We start from the raw sequence: 21,409 nt of genomic DNA on the forward strand, positions 1-21,409 counted from the left end.
TGCAGCCTTGAACTCTTGGGCTCAAGCGATCCTCCTGCCTCAGCTTCCCAGAATGGCTGGGATTACAGGCATGAGCCACCGTGCCTGGCCTGCTAATTCTATCCTACAATTGGTTTTCCTGGAAGAAAGAATTCTAGTACTTAGAGAAATGGGAGGGGGCAGGGGTAGATCCTATGTACCACTTACTCCTTGAAGGTTGGATCTCTGTCCTGATGCCTAAACAAAGTAGTTATTCAATAAACATTTACTAAATGGATAAACACCTTTTTAATGAGTCAAAAGAAAAATAATCCTCATGCAGACCTCAGAGTGTTCTACTGCAGCGCTTCTCCCACCATCTGCACATTTGGCCTCCACATGCTGAGTAGCCTGTCTTTGCTTCCTCATGCCATAGCTGTAACTGCTACTTTGGAACTGACTCTTGCCTGCCTGACACTTAAGAGATACCATCTATCTCTGGACTTCCTAGCCACGGAACCACTAAGAACAGCATTTGCATGGATTGGGGAGGTTCCCTTGGACCATACTTGATCACTTGGAGCTTGTAATGAGAGGCCGATGACTGGGAAGCCATCTGGTAGAGAGTGATGAAGTCTCCTTTGGGGTCATCCATTCTCAAGGAGCCGTCAGCTGTGCCAGGGAGTAGGGATGGGCTGAGCAGTCGCTCTTGGAGATCACATTTCAGACACACTACAATAAAAGCAGCATTGGGGGAAGGATTGTGGGTAATAAGTTACCTTAGGCTATGCCATTAAGAGACAACATCTGCTACCCATTCCATCTCTACCAGGCAAGCAAGGGATAGGAGGAGGCAAGAGAGTGGAAAGAGGAAAGCCTGACAGGTTTGGAAAGGGAGAACCTATAGTATCTCTATTGCTCTACACAAGAGTTAACTTATTTTCAAGGGTCTGACGTGATTTTTACTTGTTTTGCTTCTGGGCTGGCTGAGCAGTTGTCTCATAGTGAGACATCTGGCTTGTGATCCAGTCTGAGGGACATGTATCCTCTGTAGAGGAGGTAGCTAATGCCAAAATATGCAGAGGCCCTTTGGCAATCACAGAAGGAAATCTTGCTTCTGCTGCTTCCTTGTGGCTAAGCTTTGGCAACAGTGCAGGTCAGATGAAGGAAGAGCAGGAAAGCAGAAGTCAGGCAGTCAGATGACTGCTACTGTTTCTCTGTGGGCTTGTTCAGGGACATTCAGAGTCGGGGGGAAAGAAATAAGTTCCTGAAATAGCTTATTTTTTAATTCCCCAAAGAAACATGAATTTAGGACCTTCTGGGCCTTGGGGCATCACAGTGGCATCAGACAACAGTTCTGAGGAGTGCTTAGGCTAGGTAAGAGTTACTCATCTAGGTATTTTACTCTTCTGTATTAAGCTTCTGCTACAGTAGGTAACTGCATATGCCATAGTGTATGATGATCTGTTGCACAAGCTTGAATCCTTGATATTACAAAGTTCTTCAATAAAACATATACCTGGCTTGAATACTGATAACAAACTTGTGAATATATGAATGTTGAGTACTTCTGAGAAGGCTGGTAGTTTATGTTAGTGACTTGTGAAATGACTGTACTAACTGCAATATGAGGTAAAAAACAATATAGAAAAAATAGAGTGGCAGAACAGATGTCAGATCCAGCTGGCCCTCCTGGGCCCTGTGAATAAGACCTAGACATTAGGTCTTATCATATTAGACATTGTGAATAAGACATTCATTCTGGGTGAGACGGCCCTCAGCCTGACATGTCCCAGAGCACAGGAAGTCAGTAGGAGGGACTTTGCCTAGGATTCCAGCTTCCTCTCATTTCCTCTGTGCCTGACTTCTCCATTTCCGGTCCTGAGGCTTTAGGACTGGACAGCTGTGTTCATCTGGAAGAGGTTTTCAATTCTGGTTGCAGTAAGAATTATCTAGGGCAGCAAACCTCAATCATTTTGGCATTAGCGACTGCTTTCGTAAAAGACGATTTTTCCACTGGGTGGGGGGGATGGTACTGTTCCACCTCAGATCATCAGGCATTAGTTAGATTCTCATAAGGAGTGCACAACCTAGATCCTTTGCATGTGTAGTTCACAATAGGGTTTGGGCTTCTATGAGAATCTAATGACACAGCTGATCTGACAGGAGGCGGAGCTCAGATGGTAATGCTTGCTCACCTGCTGCTCACCTCCTGCTGATCCAGTTCCTAACAGGCCACAGGGGTTGGGGACCCCGATCTAGGAAACTTGAAAAAGATACTGATGTCTGGGCCCTACCCCAGACCAATTGAATCAGGGTCTCTGGGGGTGAAGCCCAGACACTGGTATTTTTTTATTATACTTTAAGTTTTGGGGTACATGTGCACAATGTGCAGGTTTGTTACATATGTATACATGTGCCGTGTTGGTTTGCTGCACCCATTAACTCGTCATTTACATGAGGTATTTCTCCTACTGCTATTCCTCCCCCAAACCCCCACCCCATGACAGGCCCCGGTGTATGATGTTTCCCACCCTGAGACACTGGTATTTTTTATAAGTTCCCCATGTGATTCTTATTGCAGCCTGGGTTAAGAAATACCCAAACTGTGGTCTCAGCAGAGTGTCCCAAAGCTGAGAAAGCTGTTTTAGCAGGGCTTGAATCTAGAACCAGGTGTGCTTCTCCCACCCAGAGCCCAGATGCAGATGTGGCAGACACCATACCTAAGAACAAGAAAAGAAACTCATGTGTAACTCACTGTGTGCTCTGTCAGAGGAAGGCCTTTCTAAGGGAAGCACCTAGAGACGGGGTGAAGGGCCCTAGGCAGTCAAAGAAGCAGCTGGCATCAGATAGAGAACCTTGTAAGAAAGAGTCAGAGTGAACATCTGAGATGCATACCCCAAAGAGTCTAGAGGAGGAAAGCTTGGGTTTTTTGTTTTGTTTTCTTTGATTTTTTGTAGTGAGCCATAGTCCAGAAATCTACATGTGTGGCAATACATCAATTTTTAAAATAATAATGACAGCATAATCTTTATTGTGGTTGTTTAAAATCTCAGGTGGGTCACATCCACCCTAGAAGAGGCCTAATTTCCCCAGACCTCATTCCAGCTGTGCCTGAACATCTGGAGTCCAGTGAAGACCTCCCCAGCAGAAAAGCTGACTGCAGTCTGGATCTAAGTTCCACTGTGCATACCGAAGACCTAGAGATTTCTGAAAAAATGATTATAGATGGAGATAAATATTCTGGCTCTGACCCTGATGCTGAAAGCTTTGGAAAGACGGAGGGGAAGCCAGAGAAATTCTGATTAGCACCATGGGCAAATGCCATGTGACAGTGGAAGAAAGGCTGGTTACAGGAGTTCCTGGCCTCTGAGGGCACCAGCCCTCCTAATGAAAGAAGTGAATCTCTAGCCCCTTTGTTCAGAATTGCTTAGCATGAGGCAGGTTAATATAGTAGATAAAGGCCCAGGTTCTGGAGGAAGATAGACCTGGGTTTATTGACATTGTCTGGGCTGAGAGTGTCAAGTGTACAAAATATAGATTTCTGATCCTAAGGGTTCACGCACGGTGGCTCACGCCTGTAATCCCAGCACTTTGGGAGGCTGAGGCGGGTGGATCACGAGGTCAGGAGATCGAGACCATCCTGGTTAACACGGTGAAACCCTGTCTCTACTAAAAATACAAAAAATTAGCCGGGCGCAGTGGCGGGCGCCTGTAGTCCCAGCTACTGGGGGGGCTGAGGCAGGAGAATGGCGTGAACCTGGGAGGCGGAGCTTGCAGTGAGCTGAGATTGCGCCACTGCACTCCGGGCTGGGTGAAAGAGCGAGACCCCATCTCAAAAAAAAAAAAAAAAAAAAAAAAAAAAAGAGTGGGCCCTGTTGCCTGGCTTCAAATCCTAGCTCTGCTACTAATTTTCTGCGCAGCCCTGGGAAAGTGTGCTTAATTTCGCTAAGTCTCAGTTTTCTCATATGTAAAATGAGGGTAATATTGTATTTAATTGATTCTAAGATACATTTTTTTTTTCCCATCTCTGTATGTGTCTTAACAATTGCCATTGGCCAGGCAGGCACTGTAAGTCCTTACTTACTACTCTAACCTAAAAGAGCTCTCTCAATACAGGTAAAATGCTACTTCTAAGTGACAAGAAAGAGCTGTGTAATGTTTAACGGGCAATGTCTTCTTTCTTTTTTTTTTAAAAAAAATCTTTATTATTAAAAAAATTTTTTTAGAGATAGGGTCTCACTCTGTTGCTCAGGCTGAAGTGCAGTGGCTCCATCACAGCTCACTGCAGCCTTGAACTCCTAGGTGCAAGTGATACTCTTGCCTCAGCCTCCTGAGTAGCTGAGACTACAGGTGCATACCACTGTGCCTGGCTAATTTTTTATTTTTATTTTTTGTAGAGACAGGTCTATGTTACACAGGCTGTCATTAATTCCTGGCTTCAATGGATCCTCCCACCTTTGCCTCCCAGAATGCTGGCATTACAGGAGTGAGCCACTGCACCTAGCCTGTTTTCTTTCTTACTGGTACATAAAATAGTGGTGTATCTTACAATTGATAGCACCTTAGATTCAATGACATATGGTAACAGTATCTGCCTCATAGTGTTATGTGAAGATAAAATGGGATAATGCAAGAAATGAAGTTAATTTAGTGCTTGGCACAGAGGAAGGGCTTAATAATGTTAGCTATACGCTAGCTTCTATATAAAGTTGCTAGCTGCCGTAAATAGGGAAAACAGAGAAGTGAATTCCAGAGGATAGGACAGGGAGAAATTGGTACTATCAGCCTTGGACAAAAGGGGTGGAAAGGAGGTTCTGGGAAGAATATTTTACACAAAGACAGGTTAAAATCAAGTTAAGTTGGCAAAGACATCCTGGGCACTAGGCTGAAATGGGGGAGAGAGGAAGAGACTTGATGGCCATCCCCAGACAGAAAGGGTCTTGGGAAGCCTTAATCCTGTGTAGTAACACCTCCAAAAAGCCCTTCCCTGTCCTAAAGAAACAATGATCATAAAGAGTTCTATTACAGCTGAAGAAAAGGAACACATATAAAAACTCAAATATACTGCCAATAGCCAAGAAAGAGCTCTCAAAGGAGGTGGTAACCCCAGTGAGTAAACATCATGTTCAATCCATTCTTCAACCCTCAATGATCTCTGTAGCCAATACCACTACCAGTATTCTGTTCAATGAGAAAGAAGGGTACAAATTCCCACCCCTAAAGAAGATATACTTTGGTCATTTCTCTTTGGAGCTGGTCCTTGAGGACTCAGCTTTCCCAACCTCAGTGTGGCTGATTAGACTGATAGATGGGCCCATCTATCTGCAGGCCCAGCCGCCCCAGGTCCTGCCTGAGCCAGCCTTCTGAGGAGTTGGGAGAATGGAAATGGCCTTATTCCTGTCATCTAGTGGGACCTGGAATGAAGTATAATTGCCAGGCAGAACAGTATCCATTATCCAGGATCTTTTTGGCATGCCCAGAACACTGGATTGATCTCTTGGTTTCAGTAATTGCCTGAACTGCTTTGTGAACATGGTCTTGGGCACAGGTTGTCCTCCCTGGGGCGTATCTCTGTAGGTTCTTTAGTTTTCCCCCATTTGCTGCCTCCCTAGTGAGAAGATCTTTATTTAACCTTGGTTCTCTTCCTCTCGCCACAGGCTGTATTGATATTGTTGAGGTAGCAGCATGCTCCAAACTATAATGTCAATTATATTTACCACATTAAAAATGAGAATATTGAGAATGTGATCCATTGTGTTCTTATGTAGTCTAGCCAATTCTCTGTCATTGAGGTGTCTCAGACTTTGCCCCTAAACTAACTGGCCCTTGTTGGTTGGGCTTAATTAGGTTCAGCTTTCTAACTGTAATTGCTTCTTAGAACTTCTCTTCTTATTCCTCACGCTTATATTGGACAGCCTCATCCAACCCTCTTCCAGTCCCTAAATCTCAACGATGCTATATTCCACTGACTCACCAATCTAGAGTCCTGATCCCAGATAAGAATAATCATAGCCTAAATATCTTTTGGGGGTTATGTACTTGGATTATCTCTGGGTCTGGAAATGTTGCTGAAACACTGTGAAGAAAGAAGAAGATGGATTTGTTCTTGGTCTGTTCCACTGTTATGTAGCCAGGCTTTGAAGAAAATCTCCATGCTGACGATATCATTGTCTATAGTCTGAAGATCAATGTCAGTTCCCAGAATAGAACTTTCTGCAAAAGAAAGGGAAATAAAGTGTTCACTTAGATTGTAAATTTTGAGTAATATAAAATTTTAAACACATCCATCTTTTCTTTTTTGAGACGCGGTCTCATTTTGTCACCCAGGCTAAAGTACAGTGGCTATTCACATTCGCAATCATTGCTCACTGCAGCCTCCAAATGCCTGGGCTCTAGCAATCTTCCTGCCTCAGCCTCCTGAGTAGCTGGGACTACAAGCACTCACCACCATGACTGACTAATTTTTTAAAAAACTTTTTTTTAGAGATGAGGTCTTGCTATGTTGCTCAGGCTGGTCTCTAACTCTTGGCCTCAAAGCAATCTTCTTGTCTCAGCCTCCCAAGTAGCTGGGATTAGCTGGGATTATAGGCACTTGTCACTGGCCCGGCTTCCACACTCATTTTTTGATCCATTGACTGTACCTCTAGACATCTAGCCTAGAGACATTCTTGAGTAGTACACAAAGAGACATATGCAAAGATGTTTGGTATAGCATTGCTGTAATAACAATCAAAACCTCAAACAGGAAGCAATTCAAATCCCCTCAATAGGGAAATATTTAAATTATGACACACTCAAACTATGGAGTATTATGTGTTTGTTAACAAAGCTAAATGTACTGACATGAAAAACTAGGAGATAGTAAGTAAATAAAGGAAGTTGTAGAACAGATATAACATGGTCCCATTTATATAAAAATAAAACTATCTACATATATATGTAAATGCATTTTACAAAGCTCTGGAAGGCTATCATCAAACTGTTAACAGTGGACAGGAAGTGGAAATAGGGCAGGGTTCTGAGATACTTTCCCTTTTTACTATTCATACTTCTATACTGTTTGAATTTTATTGGAGTTGTGCATTTCTTGTGTTAAAAAAAATTCTAGGTCGGGCATGGTGGCTCACACCTGTAATCCCAGCACTTTGGGAGGCCGAGGCGGGTGGATCACTTGAGCTCAGGAGTTCCAGACCAGCCTGGCCAACATGATGAAATCCCGTCTCTACTAAAAATACAAAAATTAGCCAGGTGTGGTGGCGGGCACCTGTAATCCCAGCTACGTGGAAGGCTGAGGCACGAGAATTGCTTGAATCTGGGAGACAGAGGCTACAGTGAACCAAGATCAGGCCACTGCATTCCAGCCTGGGCAACTCCATCTCAAATGAAAAAATAATAATAATAAATAAAATAAATAAAAAATAAAACATGGGAGAAAGAAATCCACTGTAAAAACAAACAAACAACCCCAAAATATTCTAGAATATAAAAACAATCAAAAATTATACAGCAATGCAAATTAAATACTTAGTTTAACAAAGGGGACTTCAGCTTCATGTTATTTTACAGTGAAAATGTGTTCTATTACTACTTGTTATAAAAAATTAATTTAAAAAAACTAAAAGGAAAAAAGATGAATTTTTGGGCATCCCCTTATAGTAGAGAACCAAGCCTGGAGCATCAGTCATTGGCATACTGTATCTCACAAGTGTGGTTAACAGCAAAAAGGATGGGGAGGGTCTGGTGGAGTGTGATTTAATTCCAAATCTGAATGAATGGAGCTGGGTAGGTGGGGTAATGAGGCTTTGCTGGTGTACTTCCAGCTTCAGGCAACACTAGCTAAGGAATTGGGGCCGGGGTCTGCAGATAAAGGTCATCAGTGAAAGCCAAATATGAGGTGGTGGAAGAAGCACAGAGCAAATAAGGGAAGAGCTAGAAAGAAGCTGAGGGGGAACGTTACTTTCCTTGCTTCATCAGAAGGGATCTCTGAAATACTTTTACAAAGGGCCTAAGAAAAGCCAGTTGGTCCAATGAATTAGCTTCTGTATATGACTCATAGACCCCAGGGAGAAGGCTGGATTATTTCTAGAACGACATTCCTGAGGACAAGTTTGCAGAGGTGGCAGACTTTCCACACGGAACAAAGGGGCTTCAGTCCAACATACTTGTTCCAACACAGGGGAACTGTGGTGAAAAATGACTTCATGTCATATTTAACAACTTATCCTGCAGCTGAAAAGGGGCACCAAATGTATTTCTCTATGGCCAGAATGATGAAAACTCTGCCGTCTTCCATGAATAGTTATGAGGATTCATTGTTAACTAGTTAGTTATTTCATTCATTCCCTCAGATATATCTGACACTCTGTGCCCTTATGGAGTTTATAAAGCAACATGAATCTTGACCATTTTTCCCCAAACTCTCATCTGCCTCATTATGTTTTAGGGTACCACTGTGACATATATAAAGTCATTGCCAAAAAACATTCCTTGCAAGTAAAGAGAAATGTCTTTTTAAAAAATAATGTGAATTTTATTTTGTCACAGACAAAACAATGAGTAATTTAATTTTCCTAAGCCTGAAGCCTGTACTTTGATTTGAGTAACAAGTATGAAAATGACTGAGCAGCTTCTCTTCGGTGAGGCAAAACAGTTCTTAAAGCATAAAGTGGTGGCTACTAAAGCAATGCAAGCGAGGCCAGGCATGGTAGCTCATGCCTGTAGTCCCAGCTACTTAGAAGTCTGAGGCAGGAGGATAGCTTGAGCCCAAAAGTTCAAGACCCACCTGGGCAACATAGTGAGACACTGTCTCAGTTGCAAAAAAAAAAAAAAATAGAATTGAGCAAAGGAGCTAAGAAAGTAGAGAAGATAAAATTGCTAAGTTGAAATGACAGAATTTTTGGGAAAAGAAGTAAGTGTTTCTTTTCTTCTCCCCAGAGAAAGGGTGGATGATGAGACACTCCTACCACAGGCAATGTGAGGGAGCAATGCAAAGCCATGTCCCATCAAGAATCTGGAAGTAAGGAAAATTAAGGTTTCCTCAGAGAGTTAAACTATAAAATCAACCAGAATGGTGAGGCCAGTGAAAAAGTTACCCTAAGAAGGGAGAATGGCTTATTGTCCAAGGCAAGATTTGGCTGTAGCCTTATTGATGTTATTGCCATATATATATATATTTTTTTTTTTTTTAGATAGGATCTCACTCTGTTACCCATGTTGGAGTGCAGTGGTGTGATCTCAGCTCTCTGCAACCTCCACCTCCTGGGCTCAAGTGATTCTCCTGCCTCAACCTCCCAAGTAGCTGGGAGTAGAGGTGCGAGCCACCACACCTGGCTAATTTTTGTATTTTTTGTAGAGATGGGGTTTTACCATGTTGCTCAGGGTGGTCTCAAACTCCTGAGCTCAAGTAACCCATCTGCCTCGACCTCCCAAAATGCTAAGATTGCAGGTGTGAGCCACCTTGCCCAGCCTATATTGGCATATCTAAAGAATGAATGTGTCTATTGGAAGGGGAGAGGGTTGGCCAGAAATGCAGCACAGAGAAGGGGAACAGCGACGCGTGCTGGCAGTGCCCATCTAAATGCAGCTCAGAGAAGGCATGTGGACTCAGTGATGTGTCCCAATTGCAGAGATGTATTTGTCAAGTCTCTGCTCTTTTTTGTGATTATGGTTATGGTTCTCCCTCTAAAACATTCTGGCTTATCCTTTAGTCTTGAGCTTAGGAAGGTGTGTGTCTTTAAAAGATTGCTGGCAAAATTAACTTTCTGATCCTGCAAAGCTAAAGAACCAGGCTTGAAGCACAGCCTCTCTATGAAGGAAAATGTCATGTGGTTAGGTCCTCCTGGCAGCCAGCCAGGCAGCAGTCTTCCCTCCTGTCACCCATCAATGTTCTGACATTCTTTTCTAACTTCTTAACCTACATGTTCTTGGAAGAGCCATGAAGCAGAACTGCTTTCTTGAAAAAGTCCTCATATAATCTCCATAGAGGTGCTGTGTGTCGGGTTTGAGCTTTCGGTTTTGCAGTTTCAGAAGGGAGTGAGCACTCTCTTGGGGGCAGACTTAACATTATCCAAACTAGAGACTTACGTGTAAACCAGAACGTTTTAGAGGCTAAACTTCTTTTCCATTTTCTTTGTCATTCTAGGCATTCATTTCCTTGTCCCTGGATTATGGCAGTAGCTTCTTAACTGTCCTAGCAAACTACATTTCTTCCCCTCCATTGCTTATTATTACTACTACTAGTTACTTTTTCTGAACCATGGTTTCATCAGATCCCTCCTTTGCTCAAGAGCACACACTGCCTTCTTGTTGTCACTCACTCATCCTGTATCACTTGGTACTACTCATTATTCTACAAGTACCTTACCCTTCCCTTCCTCTGTGATGGCTCAGACTATTTCCTCCTCATCACTACCTGTTGAGATACTGCCATCCTTGAAGACCGAGTTCAAATGTCACCTCCTTCACGAAGTCTGCCATTATTGTATTCCTTCCATTATTATAGTCCCATAGCTTTTGGTTTACATTTGTAATATAGTTCACATTACATTTCACCTTAGTACTATTGTTATTTGGGAATACGTTTGATCTCTCCCATTTAAATGTAAGTTAAAAGGTAGGAATTGTTTCTTTTCACTTTTATCCTCCCTATCAGGGCCTTGTATAGAGCTGAAGCTTAGCAAATGCCTGAGTTGAACAGTGGCTCCCTCCTCCTCAGCTCTCATTACTTTTTCCTGTAACTCTTGAGCTTCATCTAAGTTAGTCTCCTTGCCACATCACTTCCTTCCTTCCTTAGTGCTTTCATTACTGTCAGCCCATGGCCTGCACCTCTTGCAGGATTCAACTCAGGACTGACTTTGTCCAAGAAGTTATGCTTAACTATATCCTCCCTTATCTAGCTTTAATTGCCATCCCTGGGTATCTGTGGGCTTCATTTTGGCAATGTTAATCACACTGCTGATTTATTTATTTTTTTAAAGGATTTTCTTCTCTTTTCCTGAGTTTATGAAAGGCTTAATGGAAAGACCAGGGGTTGACTTGAGGCTTAAAAGTTGTTAGCAGCCGGGCACGGTGGCTCACGCTTGTAATCCCAGCACTTTGGGAGGCTGAGGCAGGCAGATCACCTGAGGTTGTGAGTTCGAGACCAGCCTGACCAACATGGAGAAATCCCATCTCTACTAAAAATACAAAAAACTAGCTGGTTTTGGTGGTGCATGCCTGTAATCCCAGCTACTTGGGAGGCTGAGGCAGGAGAATTGCTTGAACCTGGGAGGTGGAGGTTGCGGTGAGCTGAGATCGCGCCATTGTACACTAGCCTGGGCAACAAGACCGAAACTCCGTCTCAAAAAAAAAAAAAAATTTGTTAGCTATGTGATTTTGGGCAAAGTGGAATAGTACAACGTATTTCTTAGTAAAGCACTACAAAGCGAGATGATTATCTATAAATGGCATCCAGTAGGTCCAACAAATATAATTTTCTTCCTTTTCTCTCATTCACAAAATGAACTCTTATAGGATAATAATTTTTCCTTTTTTTTTTTTTTTTTTTTTGAGACGGAATTTCACTCTGTCCCCCAGGCTGGAGTGCAGTGGTGCAATCTTGGCTCACTGCAAGCTCCACCTCCCGGGTTCACGCCATTCTCCTGCCTTAGCCTCCTGAGTAGCTGGGACTACAGGCGCCTGCTGCCATGCTCGGCTAATTTTTTGTATTTTTAGTAGAGATGGGGTTTCACCGTGTTAGCCAGGATGGTCTCGATCTCCTGACCTCGTGATCCACCTGCCTTGGCCTCCCAAAGTGCTGGGATTACAGGTGTGAGCTACTGCGCCTGGCCATATGTTTTCCTTTTTTAAAGCTTTTTTTTCCCTTGGTCACTGCTTTCTACCCCCAACTACCATACATTGAACACCAACGACTAGTATGTATTGTGTTCTTCACAAATACAACTAAATGTGCTAAATCTGGGGACTGAGGAGGAGACTTCTCAGATGTTGAAAAACAGCTCCTTCACTGGCTGGGGAGCAGGGCACCCATGCACTAGATGAACGGGTCACACCAATGGCATGAAATGGAAAGGTTACAGGAGTGAAACGGTGGCCCTCAGTGTTTGGATAGTTAAAGCAGTGAGGAAGGCCTGGTTCACTGCAGCCCAAGCTGCAGCCAGCATTCACATTGTTTTTGAACTTACCCTGCCCTCCTGTGGCTACAATGGGAAAAAACTAAGAAAGCCAAATGATTGAAGATTAGGTAATACCTGAAGTAGACCCTCTCAGAAGAAACCTTAAAATAGGGTTATAAAAGTAAAGTGTGTTTAAAATAGGAGACTTTAACACACATACGTGCATATACAATGTCTGTATTTCTCTCTTCACATAAAATGTCGAAAGTAGAGGCCCAGGAAAAGGTGCTCTTGCCCAGTCCTCCACATCTTCCCCTGTCCCACAGGGCCCTAACCTCTAGGCCTGACCTGTTCCTTTCTGAATGACATTCATGAGGCCTGTACTTGGGTGTCATGGATGGGCTTCAGACATTTTGAGAACCCCTTGAAATTATATACAATTCATCTGTACATGCATAGATAGATTTTGGTGGGGTGGGGGAAGGGGGAAAGCCCCTAGCTTTTATCAGATTCTCAAAAGAGCTCTATGACCCCAAAAAGGTCAAGAACCACTACAGAGACTATAGAGTCACAGTATCTTAGCCTGCCTGGGTCGGTTTACAATTAGCTGTCTACTCTCTGAATACAGGATAGCTATAGGATGTTAACAACCAGGGTAAGTAATCACAGCAGATAAAGCTTAGTCAGGAACAACAGTGCAGCATCATCCAACCATTGTCTTTAAATCAACACAATATGAGAATAATCTAATAGCTTACAACGGTGAGGGAGTCAAGCTTGTCTTTCTAAGCTCATTTGCCTCATTTGTGGAAGTGATGCTTGGACCCTAGGAAAAAGGAGAAGCCCCTTGAAAAGAGTTGGCAGGGGTGGTGGTAGTGGTTATCAACATGCGAACTCAGTGCAGAGAGGTGAGTGCAGGAATGGACCTAGTGGTGACTATCTTCCTGGAGCCCTAATCTGTAAGAGGGTGAAAACATCACCATAACTGTAATGAGATAGAGAAAATTTATATCCCAGAACTCTTCTCAGAGAGAGAACTGTTGTCATTTATTCGTCTGCTTAGTCGTTCATTTATTTAGTCATTCAAGCACTTATTAGTTTACTGTCTTTTGTGAGCTAGGCACTTATTGGTGTCATCAAGAAAGGAGACACATTGTCTACTTTCGTGGCTTACATTCTAGTGAGAGAACAGATAATAAGCAAGCAAATAAAACAGAATACAATTTTAGATAATGATAGATACTATGAAGAAAAATAAAGGGGTGTGTTTGTGTGTGTGCACGTGCGTGCATGCATGTGAAGTTTTAGCTTGGCTGGCCAGGGAAGTATTCTTTAAGAAGGTGACAGTTGGGCAGAAACTTGAATGAAGTGAAGTGAGTCATAAAAACATTTGTGCGAAGATTGTTTCTTATAGAGAGATGAGCAAGTTCAAAGGTCTTGAGATGGGAATGAGCTTTTTGTGTTGGGGGATTAGCCAGAAGACTAAAGCAGAATAAGGAAGGAAGTGAGGACTAGCTAATAAGCTGCTGGGGTGAAGGACAAGACTCCCAAAGTGGCACACTCATGTATCAACAGGGGTCACTACACTTGCTTTGAAGAAGGCTGGGTTCCATTATTGCAATTTGGTATTGCTCAGGAAGTGTGCAAGAGTGGGGCAGAGTAAAGCAAGTTCCTTTTTCTTTCTCTTTTTCTTTGTAGCTCTTAGCTTCTGAACAATTACTGAATTAGCATTTTAAAAATATTTGTTTGAAGGTGTGCCCAAGCTATCAGCTTGTGTGAGGTGCCACATGTCCCAGCCCAGCTTTACCGCTTATGCTTTCCTGTTGTGTGGTGCTGGCAGGCAGTGGGGAAGGAGGGAAGAGGAATCTGGGAGTTCCATGAGCAGAGCTCAAGCAGAGATCCTTCAGCCTGTAGTGGACATGCCTCTTTCCCAGCTCTGGTCAGCTACCCAGGGAATTCTATTGTTAGCAGTCATCCATTCACCTGCCCTCATCAAGCTAATATAGTCTAAGGCAGGCTGAAAAAAATAATTGACTGTTAACTAAAGAACTAATGGTTCACAATGGATGATTTATATTACGGGTGTCCAATCTTTTGGCTTCCCTGGGCCACATTGGAAGAAAAATTGTCTTGGGCCACACATAAAATGCACTAACACTGATGATAGCTGATGAGCTTAAAAACAAATCTTATAATGTTTTAAGAAAGTTTACGAATTTGTGTTGGGTTGCATTCAAAGCCGTCCTGGGCTGCATGCGGCCTGCGGGAAGCAGGTTGGACAAACTTGATTTACATAATTTCTGACTAGGGAATAGTGGGTTCTATTTGGGCTGCTATCACAAAATACCATAAACCAGTGGCTTATAAGCAACAGAAATATATTTCTCACCGTTTTGGAGGCTGGGAAGTCCAAGATCAAGGTGCTGGCAGATTCAATGTCTGGGGAGGACCTGTTTTTGGTTGATAAATGGCCCCTTCTCACTGTGTCCTCATATGGTGGAGGGGGCAAACAAGCTCCTTAGGGAACATTTTATAAAAGCACTAATCCCATTCAGGAGGATTCTGCCCTCCCTCATGACCTAATCCACCATTCAAAGGCCCCACCTCCTAATACTATCTATTTGGTGATTAGGTTTCAAAGATGAATTTTAGGGGGGGCGGGGGCGGGATACAACATTCAGACCATAGCAGACTCCCTTAGCTCTAAGATAGGTCCCAAATACTACAATTTCAAATGTAGTATTTCAGCCTTTAGTAAACAGATGAATTGGGTAAGAAAAAGTTTAGAGAGCAATTATTTTGGCTGGGAGAGAAGCCTTTTTAGAAACTCTTTTTCTTAGGCTTGTGTGTTTCTAAGAGGGCAGAAGTGGGGACTGCCCTATGAGAGAAGCTGCACTGCACCCCTCACCTCTGGAGCCACGGAAGTGCTCCTGGATTGCCAATCCCACTTTGAATTGAGTGACTTGCTCTGCCCTGGACAGTCCAAAGAGAAGTTATTGCAGGTACGGGAGAGAAGGGCACTGTTTAAGGCAGGGTATACCTGCCTCTGGCACCAGTTGTAGCACCTTATCTACCTCTGTACCCACAGCACTAGCACAGTGTTTAGCATACAACAGGGGCTCGGTAAACGTTATATTGAAGAGAAGAAACTAGCCAGCCTGGTGCTTACTTTCTCTGTGACCTTAGGCCAGTCACTTCATCTCTTTAAGCTCAATTTCTCCATCTGCAAAGTGGGAATGATAGTAATACCTAGGCTAAGGGTTTACTTGAATATGAAATAATGACACTTGACTCCTGAAAGCAATTTGTGGACTTTAAAGCACCATGCAACTACAAGGGATGATAGAGTATAAAGCCGCCTCCCAGCTGTCTATGTAGTAGATATGAACATTTTATTCACTAAAAGCCAGTGCCATTTCTTTTGCTGAAAATTTTCTCTTCAATAAAGATCTAAGTTGTAAGAAAATATATTTTATCTATGGGTCTCAATGGCTCTATTTTCATTTTATTGGAAAAATGCAGCTTATATGCAAAAGAGATTGATCACTATTGATTGAAATATTCCAAAGTCTAAAGTATTTTTGACGTGAGAAACATTAGACTTAGAAGGTATTTTAAAAGTCTTCTTTTTCTACAGAGACTAATACATATATTCTATAAACCAAAAAGCATTTAATGTAAATTGCAATGCAAAATTGAAAAGCTGGGAAGAAATGTGGTCATAGGCACTGTGGTGGGGGAGGGAGCAGGGGAATGATTATTTAGAAGTTTGAATTAAGAAGAATGCAGAGCTAGGAAGGCATTAAATCTTTTGACAAGACCCAAGAACCACACCAAGCAGTTTTGACTCCTTACACCTAAGGGAACTGAAAGAAAGAGCTGCCTTGAGGTGAAAATAAAAGTAAGTGGAGCCATGAAAGAAAAGACTTACTTGGGGGAGCTAAGTAGAGTAAGGAAAAGCTAAAGAAGACACTCAAATCAAAGAAAGTCCTAAGACATACTCTTTTATTTTTTTGAGACAGAGTCTCACTCTGTCCTCCAGGATGGAGTGCAGTGGTGCGATCTCAGCTCACTGCAACCTACATCTCCCAGGTTCAAGTGATTGTCCTGCCTCAGCCTCCTGAGTAACTGGGATTACAGGCGCCCACCACTACGCCTGGTTACTTTTTTTAATTTTTTATTTTTTTCAGAGAAAGGATTTCACTATGTTGGCCAGGCTGGTCTCGAACTACTGACCTAAATGATCCGCCCACCTCGGCCTCCCAAAATGCTGGGATTACAGGTATGAGTCACTGCGCCCAGCCCTAAGACATATTCTTAAAAAAATTCTAGATAGACTGTATAACAGCTTTGCAACCGACTCTGTGTATATACATGCATTTTTGTAGATCTGGGGGTATATCTTCAGGGTATTAGATTCCTAGAAGTGGGGCTGGTGACTTCTAGGGATAGAAGTAAAACACATATGTAATTTTGTGTTGAAAAATAAACACATGCCACTTCTATTGGTGTCATACTTTTTTTTTTTTTTCGAGATGGAGTCTCGCTCTGTCGCCCAGGCTGGAGTGCAGTGGCCCAATCTCGGCTCACTGCAAGCTCCGCCTCCCGGGCTCACGCCATTCTCCTGCCTCAGCCTCTCCAAGTAGCTGGGACTACAGGCGCCCGCCACCATGCCCGGCTAATTTTTTGTATTTTTAGTAGAGACGGGGTTTCACTGTGGTCTCGATCTCCTGACCTCGTGATCTGCCCGCCTCGGCCTCCCAAAGTGCTGGGATTACAAGCGTGAGCCACCGCGCCCGGCCTTGGTGTCATACTTTTTAACTTTAGCCAATCTAATAATAGGTAGGAAATAATATTTTGGTATAGTCTTAATTATCATTTCTCTAATTATGGGTGAGGTTGAACATATTTTCACATGTTTAAGGACCATTTAAAAACCTTTTTTTGAATTATGTGTTTATGACTTTTTTCCATTTTTCTCTAGTGTTTTTGGTCTTTTTCTTACTCCTCAGTTTTAAAGTGTTCTTTATATAGTAGAGATATTAGTCTTTTTTTTCTCCCATGGCATAAATTGCAAATACTTTCTCCTGGTTTTTCAGTTGTCTTTTGACATTGTTTATGGTACTTTTTGCCATGCCAAAGATTTTTATTTTCATATAGTTAAATAAATAAATCTTTTCTTTATTGTACCTGGATTTTGAGTCATAGTTAGATGACCTTTATCTAAGCTGAGATTATAAAGAAATTCACCAATGTTTTCTTTTAATACTTTTAATATTATTATTTACATTTGGATCCCTGGTCCATTTCGAATCTTTTCCAGATGGCTAACCAGTTGTCCCAGCATTACTTTTTGAGCAAGTTCATCTTTGCCTTAGTGATTTGAGATGTCTCCTTTATCCTATGCTAAATTAATATCTATATTCGTGCTTCTTTCTGGACCTTGAATATGTATATAGCTGTGTCCCAGTCAATTCTTGCACTGTACTAATGCTCTAGTGCTGAGTATATGATGGGGCTGATTTCAGATAGAGAAGTGGCCAGATTGTCCCCAGATTGGGTAGTGGCAACACAAGTCATTTGCTAAGTAAAGCAGTGGTGTCAAGCATGTTAGGGGATGGGGAATGAGGAGAGAAGAGGTGAGATTTAATCAGAAGAACTTCTTTTAAGCAAAAATCCCCTAAAGAGAGAGAGTGAGAGATATGATGGAGAATGTGAGCTTATTGAGCTGAAGAGAAGGCAGAAAAGGAGATAAAAAGAAAGAACCAAACTGAAGAAGAGTAAATAAGGGAATTCCAGTCTGGTTAGGTTCCAGTACCCAACAAACTGATTTTCTTCTAAAAAAACAGCTATAAAGTCTGAACAATATTTATTTTATTTTATTTATTTATTTATTTTTTTTGAGACAGAGTCTCATTCTGTCACTCAGGCTGGAGTACAGTGGTGCAGTCTTGGCTCATTGCAACTTCTACCTTCCAGACTCAAGTGATTTTCATGCCTCAGCCTCCTGAGTAGCTGGGACTACAGCTGTGCACCACTGCATCTGGTTAAGCTTTGTATTTTTAGTAGAGACAGGGTTTCACCATGTTTGCCAGGCTGGTCTTGAACTCCCGGCCTCAAGTGATCTGCCTGCCTCAGCCTCCCAAAGAGCTGGGATTACAGGTGTGAGCCACCATGCCTGGCCTGAACAATATTTAAAAATCAACTACCTGAAGGCTCTGCAGAATGAACAAAAGTAGACAGACTTTGGAGAGGAGTTGAAACTTGGAGTAACCAAGTAAACCAGCCAGGAATGAGTTCCCCATTTTTTGCACTTTCTAAGAGTGGCTGCAGTCACAATAGTGTGAAGGCAGCTAAAAATTGGAAAGAAAAGCCTTTGTCTTTCACTAGCATTGCCAGGGTAAGGAGTCTGGGGCAACCAGGACCTCCAGAGAGTGAGGAAGAAATCCATGAAAGGAGAGAGCCAGAGCCGGAGCACCCTAAATTATGTGTTTAAACTCGGTTTAGGTAAATAGCTGATTGGACCTTGCACTATACACATATGGGGTGAACTGAAAGCAGCTTATAGTTTAGGTTTAAAGATTGAGACTAAGATCTGAGTCCCTGCTCACTGCAGGCAAAACAGGTTGCAGTTTGAATTTAAGAAAGTTAATTTTCTGAAAAATAAACACTTTTCAGAGCAATATAATAGAATCCAGAGTCTTTATAACACAATGTTCACAAAATACAACCCAAATGTTTTGGCATATTGAGACAGAAAACTATGACTCAGTCTCAAAGGAAAATATAAGTCAACAGATGCAAACCCCAAGATGACAGAGATGTTGGATTTATCAGGCAAGGATTTTAAAGTGACATAATTAGAATTTGCTCAATGAGGAATAGAAAATATGTTCATAATAAATGAAAAGATAGGACAATACCAACCAACCAAGCAAAAAGTCACAGAGTCTTGGGCTGTGCAGAACAATTTAAAAAGATTTAACATTTGGGTAACTGAAGTCCTAAAAAGAGAGAGAGAAAGAATGACGCAGAAAAAATATTTAAAAAAAAAATGGCAGAAAATTTCCCAAGTTGGGTTAAGATGTAAATTTACAGGCTGGGCATGGTGACTCATGCCTGTAATCCTGGCATTTTCAGAGGCCAAGATGGGAGGATTGCCTGAGCCCAGGAGTTTGAGACCAGCCTGGGCAACATGGTGAAACCTCATCTCTACAAAAAAAATTACAAAAATTAGCTGGGTGTGGTAGCACGAGCCTGTGGTCCCAGCTACTTGGGAGGCTAAAGTGGGAGGATCATCTGAGCCCAGGAGGTAGAGAGGCTGCAGTGAATTGTGATCATGCTACGGCACTCCAGCCTGAGTGACACAGTGAGACCCTATCTCAAAATAAAAAAGATAATCAATTTTCAGATTCACGAGGCTCAGGGAATCCCAAATAGGATGAATTAGAAGAAATTCACACCCAAACACATCATTGTCAAGCTGCTGAATAATAAACATAAGAGAAATTTCTTGAAATTGCTAGAAAAAATGATCCTTTACATACAGGGAAAAATGAGTTAGAGACTAACTTTTGATCAGAAACCATGAAGGGCCAGAAGACAGTGGAACAACATCAAGCAATCCTCCCACCTTGGCCTTCCAAGTAGCTGGGACTACAGGTGTGCACCACCACACCTGACTAATTTTTTGATTTTTTTGTAGATGAAGTCTCATTATGCTGCCCAGGCTGGTCTCAAACTCCTGAGCTCAAGCAATCCTCCCCGTTTGGCCTCCCACAGTGCTGGGATTACAGGTATAAGCCACCATGGCTGGCCCTCTTAAGTTTTTTAAAATACATGTGTGCTTAAAGGCAAAAACTTTTTTTTTTTGAAACAGGGTCTCACTCTGTCACCCAGGCTGGAGTGCAGTGGTGTGATCATGGCTCACTGCAGCCTTCACCTTCCAGGCTCAAGTGATCCTCCTGTCTCGGCCTCCCAAGTAGCTGGGATTATAGGTGCACACTACCATGCTGGGCTAATTTTTGTATTTTTTGTAGAGATGGGGTTTCATCATGTTGCCCAGGCTGGTCTTGAACTCCTGAGCTCAAGTGATCTGCCTGTGGCCTCTCAAGGTGCTGGGATTATAGGCTAAAAGCAAAGATTTCAACACTTTCTTGTGGAGTTTATGTAGATATAATACACATGACAATTACAACATGAAAGATCGTGTATGTGAATGGGAGCATTAAATGGACTTAATAGCAAGTTTTCTATATTTTACATGAAATGGTACTATATATATTAATTCTGAGTAGGCTGTAAAAGAGTTTTTAAAATGCATTTTAATTCCCACAAGGTCTTTGCATTTTATGTGAATATTGTAATCCTGAAGTTTCTACATTTTATATTAAATGGTATTATATTGGCTCTAAGCAGACTGTAAAAAGTTAGGTATATATAATGTAATCCATAGAGAAAACACAAAAAATGCAAAGATGAATGGCTAAATGACAATAGATTAACATGAAATTGAAAAATATTTAAATAATCCAAAAGAAAGCAGGAGAGCAAGGAAGAAAGACAAAAAACAGGACAAACAGAAAATAAAATGGTAGACCTGAGTCCAACTATATGAATATGTATGGCAAATGTTAACGGACCCTACATTCTAAATAAAAGCCAGAGATGATCAGAATAGACGTAAAGCAAGACCCAGCTATATGCTGTCTACAAGAGAGAGACTTTAAGTGTAAAGACATAAGTGAGTTGAAAGTAAATGGGTGGGAAAGGATGAACCATAAAAACAGTAAGACAGCGGGGCGCGGTGGCTCACACCTGTTATCCCAGCACTTTGGGAGGCTAAGGCGGGCGGATCACGAGATCAGGAGATCGAGACCATCCTGGCTAACATGGTGAAACCCTGTCTCTACTAAAAATACAAAAAATTAGCCAGGCGTGGTGGCAGGCACTTGTAGTCCCAGCTACTCAGGAGGCTGAGGCAGGAGAATGGTGTGAACCTGGGAGGCGGAGCTTGCAGTGAGCTGAGATCATGCCACTGCACTCCAGCCTGGGCAACGGAGCGAGACTCCGTCTCAAAACAACAACAACAACAACAAAAAACAGTAAGACCCAAGATAAATGAAAACATATCCACACAAAGATTTGTGTACAGACATTCATAGCAGCTTTCTTCACAATAGTCAAAAACTGGAAACAATAGAAATATCCATTAATACACAAATGTTTAAACAAAATATGACACATTCATGCAATATACCACTACACAGCAATAAAAAGAAAACTCACTACTGAAATAAACAACATACATGAATCTCAAAATCTGAATTAAAAAT

At 42.1% G+C, this 21,409-nt stretch overlaps 1 protein-coding gene across 1 annotated transcript in view; it reads right to left on the reverse strand.

The window, feature by feature from the left end:
- The window catches only part of M1AP (meiosis 1 associated protein), a 92,585-nt gene that overhangs the window by 18,639 nt on the left and 52,537 nt on the right, over window positions 1-21,409 (reverse strand). The window contains exons 5-6 of the mRNA XM_003268710.2: window positions 6,001-6,174; window positions 528-690 (exon numbers count right to left, since the gene is read on the reverse strand). Coding sequence (XP_003268758.1) covers window positions 528-690; window positions 6,001-6,174 — 337 coding nt within the window. The remainder of the gene's footprint in view (window positions 1-527; window positions 691-6,000; window positions 6,175-21,409) is intronic.

This window comes from Nomascus leucogenys, chromosome 14 (genome assembly GCF_006542625.1).
Source record: "Nomascus leucogenys isolate Asia chromosome 14, Asia_NLE_v1, whole genome shotgun sequence".
Lineage (NCBI taxonomy): Eukaryota > Metazoa > Chordata > Mammalia > Primates > Hylobatidae > Nomascus > Nomascus leucogenys.